Genomic DNA, 12880 nt, shown 5'->3' with positions numbered 1-12880 from the left:
GGCTTGTATACACTGGAATTTAAAAGGATGAGAGGAGATCTTATCGAAACATATAAGATTATTAAGTGGTTGGACACGTTAGAGGCAGGAAACATGTTCCCAATGTTGGGGGAGTCCAGAACCAGGGGCCACAGTTTAAGAATAAGGGGTCGGCCATTTAGAACGGAGATGAGGAAAAACGTTTTCAGTCAGAGAGTTGTGAATCTGTGGGATTCTTTGCCTCAGAAGGCAGTGGAGGCCAATTCTCTGAATGCATTCAAGAGAGAGCTAGATAGAACTCTTAAGGGGTATGGGGAGAAGGCAGGAACAGGGTACTGATTGAGAATGATCAGCCATGATCACATTAAATGGCGGTGCGTACAGGCTCGAAGGGCCGAATGGCCTCCTCCTGCACCTATTGTCTATTCACAACTCTCTGGATGGGAAGAGTTTCACCTTGTCTCAGACCTAAATGGCTGACCCCTTATTCTTAAACTGTGTGTGTGTGGCCCCTGGTTCTGGACTCCCCCCCCAACATCGGGAACATTTTTCCTGCATCTCGCCTGTCTAATCCCGTAAGAATTGTACACGTTTCTATAAGATCCCCTCTCGTCCTTCTAAACTCCAATGAATACAAGCCCAATCTTTCCTGGTACGACAGTCCCGCCATCCCGGGGATTAACCTGGTGAACCTACGCTGCACTGCCTCAATAGCAAGGACGTCCTTCCTCAAACTAGGTGACCAAAACTGCACACACAGTACTCCAGGTGCGGTCTCACCAGGGCCATGTACAACTGCAGAAGGACCTCTTTGCTCCTATACTCAATAGCAAGGACGTCCTTCCTCAAATTGGGAGACCAAAACTCCTGGTGCGGTCTCACCAGGGCCCTGTACAACTGCAGAAGGACCTCTTTGCTCCTAAACTCAAACTAAGAGACCAAAACTGCACACAGTACTCCAGGTGCGGTCTCACTAGGGTCCTGTACAACTGCAGAAGGACCTCTGCTCCTAAACCCAAACTAGGAGACCAAAACTGCACACAATACTCCAGGTGCGGTCTCACTAGGGCCCTGTACAACTGCAGAAGGACCTCTTTGCTCCTATACTCAACTCCTCTTGTTATGAAGGCCAACATGCCATTGGCTTTCTTCACTGCCTGCTGTACCTGCATGCTTCCTTTCAGTGACTGATGCACTAGGACACCCAGGTCTCGCTGCACCTCCCCCTTACCTAACCTGACGCCATTGAGATAATAATCTGCCTCCTTGTTCTTGCCGCCAAATCTTCTCGCTATGAAAACCTTTTGTTTCCCCCCCCCCCCCCCCCACCCCTCCTCTCTGGCAGATGAATAAAAGAACTGGTCAGCCTATGATTAACCTGTACACCGATCGTGAGACAGGCAAGCTGAAGGGCGAAGCGACCGTGTCTTTCGATGACCCCCCCTCTGCCAAGGCTGCTATTGACTGGTTCGATGGTAAGTTGGTCGGGATGGGGGGGGGGTGGAGATTCCAGCCGGGGGGTGGGGTCACCTAGAGTGGTACAAATAGGGTGACATGGTGGCGCAGGGGTAGAGTTGCTGCTTCAGCCCCAGAGACCCGACTACGGGCGCTGTCTGTACGGAGTTCCATTGCTCTCCCCGTGACCTGCGTGGGTCTTCCCCGAGATCTTTGGTTCCCTCCCTAATTCGAGGAAGGATGTCCTTGCTATTGAGGCAGTGCAGCGTAGGTTCACCAGGTAAAATTGACTTGACTTGACTCTCTCTCCCCCCCCCCCCTTCCTCTATCCCCGTTCTCTCCCCTCTCACTGCCTTCTCCCCTCTGGAGTACTGTGTGCAGTTTTGGTCTCTTAGTTTGAGTTTAGGAGCAAGGAGGTCCTTCTGCAGTTGTACAGGGCCCTGGTGAGACCGCACCTGGAGTACTGTGTGCAGTTTTGGTCTCCTAGTCTGAGTTTAGGAGCAAGGAGGTCCTTCTGCAGTTGTACGGGGCCCTGGTGAGACCGCACCTGGAGTACTGTGTGCAGTTTTGGTCTCCTAGTCTGAGTTTAGGAGCAAGGAGGTCCTTCTGCAGTTGTACGGGACCCTGGTGAGACCGCACCTGGAGTACTGTGTGCAGTTTTGGTCTCCTAGTCTGAGTTTAGGAGCAAGGAGGTCCTTCTGCAGTTATACGGGACCCTGGTGAGACCGCACCTGGAGTAGTGTGTGCAGTTTTGGTCTCCTAGTTTGAGTCTAGGAGCAAGGAGGTCCTTCTGCAGTTGTACAGGGCCCTAGTGAGACTGCACCTGGAGTACTGTGTGCAGTTTTGGTCTCCTAGTCTGAGTTTAGGAGCAAGGAGGTCCTTCGGCAGTTGTACGGGACCCTGGTGAGACCGCACCTGGAGTACTGTGTGCAGTTTTGGTCTCCTAGTTTGAGTCTAGGAGCAAGGAGGTCCTTCTGCAGTTGTACAGGGCTCAGGCCCTTCCCCACCGAGTCCGTCCGTACGCGCCGACCAGCGATCGCCCAGCACACTAGTTTAGAGACACACAGCGTGGAAACACAACACCTTCCCCACCGAGTCCGTCCGCGCCGACCAGCGATCCCCGCGCACTATGCCACACACGCACACACACACACAGGGGGACAGTTACTCCAGCGATCCCCGCACACTAGTTTAGTTTGGAGACACAGCGCGGAAACAGGAGGCAAAAGTCGGCCATCTTGAAACAGGCCCCAAACTCTCGACCTCTCTCCCTTCCCCACCGAGTCCGTCCGTCCGCGCCGACCAGCGATCCCCGCGCACTAACACTATCCCACACACACGCACGCGCACACACACGCACACACAGGGTGACAATTTACAATTTTTAGGCCAATTAACCGACAAACCCGCACGCACGTCTTTGGAGAGCGGGAGGAAACCGGAGCGCCCGGAGGAAACCCACGCAGGTCACGGGGAGAGGGAACGTACGTACGCACAAACTCCGCACGGACAGCGCCCGCGGTCGGGATGGAACCCGGGTCTCTGGCGCCGTGAGGCGGCAACTCTACCGCGGCGCCACTGTTGAGTGTGTTTTCTGTCTGTTTTTTTGCAGGGAAGGAGTTCAGTGGCAACCAGATCAAAGTCTCGTTCGCCACGCGCAGGACTGAGTTCAACCGTGGAGGCGTGAGGGGAGGGGGACGCAGTACAGGGGGCCGTGGAGGTGAGTCCCGTCCCCCCGTCTCTCCCACCCCCTCAACCTGAAGCCCCAGCAATCTCCTGACCCTAAGCTCCCGTGGTCTGAGTCATGCTTGTCACATGCTGTGCGTGTGGCTCTGTGTGGGTGTGGGTGGGTGGGTGGCTCCTCACCACTGCACCTGCTGTGTGTGTCTCTAAGTCTATGTGTGTGTTTGTGTGAGTCTCTGTGTGTGTGAGTGAGTTGAAGTGTGTGTTTGTGTGTGTGTGAGTCTCTGTGTGTGAGTCTAAGTCTGTGTGTGTGTGAGAGAGTGTGTGTGTGTGAGTCTATGTGTGAGTGTGCGTGAGTCTGGTCCCTAACCTCCCCTGCTGCTGTGTTACAGGTCCGATGGGCCGCGGTGGGTTTGGCGGGCGTGTGTGTGTGTGTGTGCGTGCGTGAGTCTGGACCCTAACCTCTCCTGCTGCTGTGTTACAGGTCCGATTGGCCGCGGCGGGTTTAGCGGGGGTACCCGCGGTGGTTTCTCAGGGGGCGGTGGAGGAAGTACAGGAGGAGGAGGAGGAGGAGGTGGAGGTGGAGGTGGAGGAGGTGGCCAGCAGCGAGCCGGAGACTGGAAATGTACCAATCCGTGAGTATACGCGCGCACGCACACACACATAGACACGTAGACAACAGGCACAGGAGGAGGCCACTCGGCCCTTCCCTTCGAGCCTGTACGCACCGCCATTCATCACGATCGCGGCTGACCGTCCACAATCAGTAACCCGTGCCTGCCTTCTCCCCATACCCCTTGATCCCACCAGCCCCTAGAGCTCTATCTAACTCTCTCTTAAACCCATCCAGTGAATCGGCCTCCACTGCCCTCTGTGGCAGAGAATCCCACACATTCACAACTGCAAACGTTCCTCCTCACCTCAGTTTTAAACGGCCTCCCTTTTTTTTTTAGACTGTGTGGCCCTTGGTTCTGGACTCCCCCAACATTGGGAACATGTTTCCTGCATCTAGCTTGTCCAGTCCTTTTATAATTTTACACGTCTCTCTATAAGATCCCCCTCTCGTCCTTCTAAACTCCAGTGAATACAAGCCCAGTCTTTCCAATCTTTCCTCGTATGACAGTCCCGCCATCCCGGGGATTAACCTGGTGAACCTACGCTGCACTGCCTCAATACACAAAGACGTCCTTCCTCAAACTAGGAGACCAAAACTGCACACAGTACTCCAGGTGCGGTCTCACCAGGGCCCTGTACAACTGCAGAAGGACCTCCTTGCTCCTGTACTGAAATCCTCTCGTTGTGAAGGCCAACATGCTGTTAGCTTTCTTCACTGCCTGCTGTACCTGCACGCTTACTTTCAGCGACTGGTGTACAAGGACACCCAGGTCTCGCTGCACGGGACAGGACGGGAGGCAGTGCTTGCCCTGATACAGGGGGAGAGTGGAGTCAATGGGGAGAAACATAGACCATCGGAGCAGGAGAAGGCCCTCCTACCCACACCGCCAATCAATAACGATCATGGCTGACCGTCCACAATCAGCACCCCGTTCCTGCTTTCCCCCCTATAGCACTTGTACAGGTTGTGTGAGATGGCAGATGCGACCGGCAAACGCCCCGTACAGGAGTTTAGTTTACGAGACCCTCAGCGCGGGAACACCACCCCTTCCCCACCAAGTCCGTCCGTCCGCGCCGACCAGCGATCCCCGCACACTAACACTATCCCACATGCACACACACACAGAGTCCAACGTACGCACACGCACGCACGCACACACACACGCGCACACACACACACACTGGGGACAATTTACAATCTTCACCAAAGCCAATTAACCTACAAACCCACACGCACGCACGCACACACACACACACAAACACACGCACGCGCACACACACACACACTGGGGGACAATTTACAATCTTCACCAAAGCCAATTCATCTACAAACCCACACGCACGCACGCACACATATACAAACGCACGCACACACACTGGGGGACAATTTACAATCTTCACCGAAACCGATTAGCCTACAAACCCGCACGCACGTGTTTGGAGCGCGGGAGGAAACCCACGCAGGTCACGGGGAGAGGGAACGTACGTACGCACAAACCCCGCACAGACAGCGCCCGCCGTCGGGATGGAACCCGGGTCCCTGGCCACTCGACCGTGCCCGTGTGATAGGTGGAGCGGGGGGGGAAGATGGAGGGAGATTGGGAATAGAGTTAATACCCTCGGGCCGACTCGCTGTAAGGTGGCAGCTCGACCGCCCGAACGTGGACGGGAACAGCGTCCAATCTCACCGGCGGCGGCCTCTCCCCTCCTCTCCAGAACCTGTGGCAACATCAACTTCTCCTGGAGGAACGAGTGCAACCAGTGCAAGTCACCCAAGCCTGAAGGTGCAGGAGGTGGACCCCCACCCATGGGTGAGTACTAGAGAGAGGGGGAGGGAGAGAGAGAGAGAGAGGGAGGGAGGGAGAGAGAGAGAGACAACGACAGAGAGGGAGAGTGGGGAGACGGAGGGAGAGACAACGACAGAGAGGGAGTGGGGAGATGGGGAGAGGGAGGGAGAGAACGACAGAGAGAGAGAGAGAGAGAGAGGGGGGAAGACGGGGAGAGGGAGGGAGAGACAGAACGGGAGGGAGGGAGACAGGGAGGGAAGAGGAAGGGAGACAGGGAGGGAGAGACAACGACGGAGGGAGGGAGAGACAGGAATGAAGACGGAGAGACGGGGAGAGGGAGGGAGACGGGGAGAGAGGGAGGGAGGAAGAGAACGACAGAGAGAGACGGAGAGGGAGGATGGGAGGGAGGGAGGGAGAGAGACAGGGAGAGGGAGGGAGAGACAGACGGTGTGTGTGGGGGGGGGCTCGGCTCCACTCTGTATTTGCCTGACTCCAGCCCCCTCTCTCCCCGTGTGTGCAGGTGGATACGGGGGCGGAGGCGGGGGCGGAGGTGGAGGTGGAGGTGGAGGCGGAGGGGGCCGAGGCGGCTTTGACCGCGGTGGTTTCCGTGGGCGCGGCGGCGATCGCGGCGGCTTCCGGAGCCGGGGCAGCGAACGAGGCGGCTTCGGCATGGGCGCGGGCAAGATGGACGCCAGGTATGGCCAGCATCGTCCCCTCCCCACCCCGACCTGCACTGACCGTCCCCCCCGCCCTGCACTGACCGTCCCCCCTGACCGTCCCTCCCCCCCCCTGCCCCGACCGTCCCCCCCGCCCTGCCCCGACCGTCCCCCCCGCCCTGCACTGACCGTCCCCCCGCCCTGCCCCGACCGTCCCCCCCGCCCTGCCCCGACCGTCCCCCCCGCCCTGCCCCGACCGTCCCCCCCGCCCTGCACTGACCGTCCCCCCCGCCCTGCCCCGACCGTCCCCACCGCCCTGCACTGACCGTCCCCCCGCCCTGCACTGACCGTCCCCCCCGCCCTGCCCCGACCGTCCCCCCCGCCCTGCACTGACCGTCCCCCCCGCCCTGCACTGACCGTCCCCCCCGCCCTGCCCCGACCGTCCCCCCCGCCCTGCCCCGACCGTCCCCCCCGCCCTGCACTGACCGTCCCCCCCGCCCTGCACTGACCGTCCCCCCCGCCCTGCACTGACCGTCCCCCCTGCCCCGACCGTCCCCCCGCCCTGCACTGACCGTCCCCCACGCCCTGCCCCGACCGTCCCCCCCGCCCTGCACTGACGTCCCCCCCGCCCTGCCCCGACCGTCCCCCCCCGCCCTGCACTGACCATCCCCCCCACCCTGCACTGACCGTCCCCCCCGCCCTGCACTGACCGTCCTCCCCCGCCCTGCACTGACCATCCCCCCCACCCTGCACTGACCGTCCCCCCCGCCCTGCCCCGACCGTCCCCCCCCAGCCTGCACTGACCGTCCCCCCCGCCCTGCACTGACTGTCCCCCCCGCCCTGCCCCGACCGTCCCCCCCGCCCTGCCCCGACGGTCCCCCCCACCCTGCCCCGACCGTCCCCCCGTCCTGCACTGACCGTCCCCCTGCCCCGACCGTCCCCCCCCACCCTGCACTGACCGTCCTGCCCCGACCGTCCCCCCCGCCCTGCCCCGACCGTCCCCCCCGCCCTGCCCCGACTGTTTTCCCCGCCCTGCCACGACCGTCCCCCCCGCCCTGCACTGACTGGGCCCCCCGCCGTGCACTGACCGTCCCCCCCGTCCTGCACTGACCGTCCCCCCCACCCTGCCCCGACCGTCCCCCCCCCTGCACTGACCGTCCCCCCCGCCCTGCACTGACCGTCCCCCCCGCCCTGCACTGACCGTCCCCCCCGCCCTGCACTGACCGTCCCCCCCGTCCTGCCCCGACCGTCCCGTCCCCTGCACTGACCGTCCCCCGCGCCCTGCACTGACCGTCCCCCCCGCCCTGCACTGACCGTCCTCCCCGTCCTGCCCCGACCGTCCCGTCCCCTGCACTGACCGTCCACCCCGCCCTGCACTGACCGTCCCCCCTGCACTGACTGGGCCCCCAACCGCCCTGCACTGACCGTCCCCTCCACCCCGAACCGTCCTCGGCATGGGCGTTGGCAAGATGGACGCCAGGTATGGCCAGCGCCCCCCCCCTCCCCCGCTATGCACCGCCGTCCGTCCCCCCGGCCTGCACTGACTGGGCCCCAAACCGCCCTGCACTGACCGGGCCCCAACCGTCCCCTCCCCCGAACTGTCCCCTCCCCCTGAACCATCCCCTCCCCCCTGAACCGTCCCCTCCCCCGAACTGTCCCCTCCCCCTGAACCATCCCCTCCCCCCTGAACCGTCCCCTCCCTCCCGAACCGTCCTCTCTCCCCCCCCCACTGTACGCACCTCTAACTTGTTCTTCCTCTCCACCCCCTCCTCTCACTTTCTCCTTCATACTTTCCCTTTCTCTCTCCATATCCCTCTCATTTGCTCTCTCTCTCTCTCTCTCTCTCTCTCTCTCTCTCTCTCTCTCTCTCTCTCTCTCTCTCTCCCCCCCCCCTTTCTCTCTCCCCTTTCTCTCTCTCCCCCTCTCCCCCCCTCTCTCTCTCCACCTCTCTCTCGCTCTCTCCCCCTCTCTCCTTCCCACTCTCCACCTCTCTCTCTCTCTTCCCCTTCCCCATCTCCCTCTCCCCCTCTCTCTCCCTCCCCCCTCTTTCTCTCCCCTTCTGTCTCTCTTCCTTCCCCCCTCTCTCTCTCTGTCTCTCTCTCTCTCCCTGTCTCTCTCTCTCCCTCCCCCCTCTCTCTCTCTCTCCTTTCAAGGAGCGATCATAGGCAAGACCGGAGGGAGAGGCCGTACTAGCCCCCCCTAGCCGACCCCACGGCCGCGGGACCAGCAGTTTATACCTTATGTTTTAAGTGTTTTTTTATTTTGTAAACGGTTTCAGTCCCGTCTCCCCCGTCATCTCGCCCCCCCCCCCCCCCGTGAGACGGTCGTAACACACACCCCCCCTCTCTCTCTCCATCTTTCCCCTCTCTTTCTCTCCTTTCCCCCCCCCCCCCACTCTTTCTCTTTCCATTTCCCTCTCCCCCCCTTCCTCTAATTCCCTCCCACTCTTTCTCTCTCCATCTCTCTCTCTCTCCCTCCCACTCTCCGTCTTCCTCTCTATCTCTCCCCTCTCTTTCTCTCTTCCCCCTCTTTCTCTCTCCTTCCCTCTCTCTCCCCCCACACTTCTCCCACTCTCCGTCTTCCCCCTCTCTATCTCTCCCCTCTCTCTTTCCCTCCCTCTCTCTCTCCGTCCCACTCTTTCTCTCTCCCACTCTCCTTCCCACTCTTTCTCCCCACTTTCTCTCTCCCACTCTTTCTCTTTCCATCTCGCTCTCTCTCTCTCTCCAGCTTCCCCCTCTATCCCCCTCTCTCTCAACCACCCCCCCCCCCCACTCTTTCTCTTTCTCTTTCCATCTCTCTCTTTCCCCCTCTCTCTCCCCTCTCTCTCTCTCCCCCTCTTTCTCTTTCCCTCTCTCTCCCCTCTCTCTCCCTCCCCCCTTCTCTCTCCCCTCTCTCTCTTTCCCTCTCTCTCCCCTCCCCTCTCTCTCTCCCCCCTCTTTCTCCTTCCCCTCTTCCCGTGCCCGGATGAGATGTCGCTGATACTATTTTCTGTTTTGTAACTCGTTGGATTTTAACCTGTATTTTCACACAAAAAAGTTGACATTAAAAACTTCCGACTGTTTTAACTCCTCTCCTCCTCTTGGCAAACGGGGGACGCGTGGGGCGAGAGAGAGAGAGAGAGAGAGAGGGGGGGAGAGAGAGAGTGGGGGGAGAAGGAGAGAGAGGGGAGGGAGATGCTTGCCTTCATCGGCTGGGGCATTGTGGATATTGGCTGCTTCTGTTCCCCTCCCTGGTTCCGGACTCTCCCAACATTGGGAACATGTTTCCTGCATCTAGCTTGTCCGGTCCTTTTATAATTTTACACGTCTCTCTATAAGATCCCCCTCTCGTCCTTCTAAACTCCAGCGAATACAAGCCCAGTATTTCCAATCTTTCCTCGTACGACAGTCCCGCCATCCCGGGGATTAACCTGGTGAACCTACGCTGCACTGCCTCAATAGCAAGGACGTCCTTCCTCAAATTAGGAGACCAAAACTGCACACAGTACTCCAGGTGCGGTCTCACCAGGGCCCTGTACAACTGCTGAAGGACCTCCTTGCTCCTAAACTCAAACTAGGAGACCAAAACTGTACATAGTACTCCAGGTGCGGTCTCACCAGGGTCCTGTACAACTGCAGAAGGACCTCCTTGCTCCTAAACTCAATAGCAAGGACGTCCTTCCTCAAATTTGGAGACCAAAACTGCACACACAATACTCCAGGTGTGGTCTCACCAGGTACAACTGCAGAAGGACCTCCTTGCTCCTGTACTGAAATCCTTTCGTTATGAAGGCCAACGTGCCATTGGCTTTCTTCACTGCCTCTTGGCAGCATCTCTGTGGAGAACGTGGACAGGTACAAAGTGCTGGAGTAACTCAGCGGGTCGGGCAGCATCTCTGTGGAGAACGTGGACAGGTACAAAGTGCTGGAGTAACTCAGCGGGTCGGGCAGCATCTCTGTGGAGAACGTGGACAGGTACAAAGTGCTGGAGTAACTCAGCGGGTCGGGCAGCATCTCTGTGGAGAACGTGGACAGGTACAAAGTGCTGGAGTAACTCAGCGGGTCGGGCAGCATCTCTGTGGAGAACGTGGACAGGTACAAAGTGCTGGAGTAACTCAGCGGGTCGGGCAGCATCTGTGTGGAGAACGTGGACAGGTACAAAGTGCTGGAGTAACTCAGCGGGTCGGGCAGCATCTCTGGAGAGAAGGAACGGGCGACGTTTCGGGTCGAGACCCTTTTTCAGACTGAACAAACTGACAAGGGGTGGATTCACAGCAAATGTCACCTTTGTGTTTAATACATTAAATAAGACTGCAAAGTAGATGTGTGAATAAGAGTCACACACACACACAGTGCAACAACTTCACACTTTACACTATATACACAAAGCTTCCCGCAAGTGTGTGTGTGTGTGTGTGTGTGGAGGGCAGACTGGTACAAGGCACAGAGACGCAGCGATAGAGTTGCCGCCTCACGGCGCCAGAGACCCGGGTTCCATCCCGACCGCGGGCGCTGTCTGTGCGGAGTTTGTTTGTGCGTACGTACGTTCCCTTTCCCCGTGACCTGCGTGGGTTTTCTCCGGGCGCTCCGGTTTCCTCCCGCGCTCCTAGCACGTGCGTGCGGGTTTGTAGGTTAATTGTACAAGATTGTAAATTGTCCCCCAGTGTGTGTGTGTGTGTGTGTCGTGCTTGTGTGTGCGTTCGCGCGTGTGTGTGTGGGATAGTGTTAGTGTGTGGGGCGATCGCTGGAGTAACTCAGCGGGTCGGGCAGCATCTGTGGAGAGGGAATGGGTGACGTTTCGGGTCGAGACCCTTCCCCAGCTCGGATGGAGATGGCAATCATGGAGGGAGGGAGGGCAGTGTCGGCACTTTAAGAGGCGAGGGTGCGATCCCAGTCTCCTGCAGGTGGCGCCCCAACCCCTTAAAGGGTCAACGCACGCACACTTCTCTTAAAGCGACAACGCCTCACACCTCTTAAAGCGACAACGCATACACACTTTTCTTAAACGGATAACACACCCACACTTCTCTTAAAGGGACCCCGCGCTTCTCTTAAAGGGACAACACCCCACACTTCTCTTTAAAGTATAACACACACACTCGTCTTAAAGGGACAACACATGCACACTTCTCTTAAAGGGGCCACTCACACCTACTATTAAAGGGGTAACGCACACAACTCTTAAAGGGCCCATGCACACTTTCTCTTAAAGGGGGCATGCACATTTTCTCTTAAAGGGGCCAAGCACACCGACTCTTAAAGGGACAACATGCACACATTCTCTTAAAGGACAATGCATGCACGCACTTCCCTTAAAGTGACCCCGCGCTTCTGTTAAAGGGACAACGCCCCACACTTCTCTTAAAGGAACACATGCACTCTTCTCTTAAAGGGACAACACACATACACTTCTCTTAAAGGCACAACGCACACACACTTCACTTAAAGGGACAACTTCTCTAAAAGGCACAATGTACGCACTTCTCTTAAAGGGACCCCATTCTTCTCTTAAAGGGAAAACGCACACTTCTCTTAAAGGGATAACTTCTCTTGAAGCGACAACGTACCCCCGCTTCTCTTAAAGGGACAACGCATGCACACTTCTCTTAGAGGGGCCACTCACACCTACTCTTAAAGGGGCAACGCACACTTTTCTTAAAAGGGACAACGCACACGCACTTATCTTAAAGGGACAACGTACCCACACTTCACTTCAAGGGACCCCGCTCTTCTCTTAAAAGAACAACACACACTTCTCTTAAAGGGACAATGCATACACAGACCTCTTAAAGGGGCCACGCACACCTTGTCTTAAAGGAACAACGCATACACACCTCTCTTAAAGGGACACACACACACATTTCTTTTAAAGGAGCTACGCACTTTCTCTTAAAGGAACACACGCACACTTTCCTTAAAGGGACAACGCGCACACACACTTCTCTTAAAGGGACAACGCATACACACTTCTCGTAAAGGGGCCAGGCACATCTCTTAAAGGGACAATGCAATCACACTTTTCTTAAAGGGGCCACGCACACCTACACTTAGAGGGACAATGCACACTTCTCTTAAAGGGGTAACGCGCACACATTTCTCTGAAAGGGACAACACATACACTTCCCTTAAAGGGACCCCATACTTCTCTTAAAGGGACAACGCATATACTTTTCTTAAAGGGATAACGTAAATGTGAGGTTATCCACTTTGGCAGCAAGAACAGGAAAGCAGAGTATTACCTGAATGGTGACCGATTGGGAGAAGGGGAGATGCAACGTGACCTGGGTGTCATGGTGCACCAGTCATTGAAAGCAAGCGTGCAGGTGCAGCAGGCAGTGAAGAAAGCCAATGGTATGTTAGCATTCATAGCAAGAGGATTTGAGTTTAGGAGCAGGGAGGTTCTGCTGCAGTTGTACAGGGCCTTGGTGAGACCACACCTGGAGTATTGCGTACAGTTTTGGTCTCCTAATCTGAGGAAAGACATTCTTGCCATAGAGGGAGTACAGAGAAGGTTCACCAGATTGATCCCTGGGATGGCAGGACTTTCACACAGAGAGTGGTGAACCTGTGGAATTCTCTGCCACAGAAGGTAGTTGAGGCCAGTTCATTGGCCATATTTAAGAGGGAGTTAGATGTGGCCCTTGTGGCTAAAGGGATCAGGGGGTATGGAGAGAAGGCAGGTACGGGATACTGAGTTGGATGATCAGCCATGATCATATTGAATGGC

At 57.4% G+C, this 12880-nt stretch overlaps 1 protein-coding gene across 7 annotated transcripts in view; it reads left to right on the top strand.

Annotated features, from left to right (window-relative positions):
- The window catches only part of fus (FUS RNA binding protein), a 43059-nt gene extending 33819 nt beyond the window's left edge, over positions 1–9240 (top strand). For 3 of the 7 annotated variants that reach the window (XM_078430307.1, XM_078430308.1, XM_078430305.1), the window contains exons 10-16: positions 1325–1454; positions 2823–2918; positions 3047–3154; positions 3602–3752; positions 5449–5543; positions 6040–6214; positions 8329–9240. In XM_078430307.1, the coding sequence (XP_078286433.1) occupies positions 1325–1454; positions 2823–2918; positions 3047–3154; positions 3602–3752; positions 5449–5543; positions 6040–6214; positions 8329–8368 (795 nt within the window). In that variant the 3' untranslated portion in view covers positions 8369–9240. The remainder of the gene's footprint in view (positions 1–1324; positions 1455–2822; positions 2919–3046; positions 3155–3601; positions 3753–5448; positions 5544–6039; positions 6215–8328) is intronic. The other 4 variants (XM_078430311.1, XM_078430310.1, XM_078430309.1 and 1 more) reach the window with 3 other exon arrangements.
- Positions 9241–12880: the final 3640 nt, after the last annotated feature.

Source organism: Rhinoraja longicauda, chromosome 39, assembly GCF_053455715.1.
Source record: "Rhinoraja longicauda isolate Sanriku21f chromosome 39, sRhiLon1.1, whole genome shotgun sequence".
Lineage (NCBI taxonomy): Eukaryota > Metazoa > Chordata > Chondrichthyes > Rajiformes > Arhynchobatidae > Rhinoraja > Rhinoraja longicauda.
This window is presented reverse-complemented; position numbering and strand designations above follow the sequence as displayed.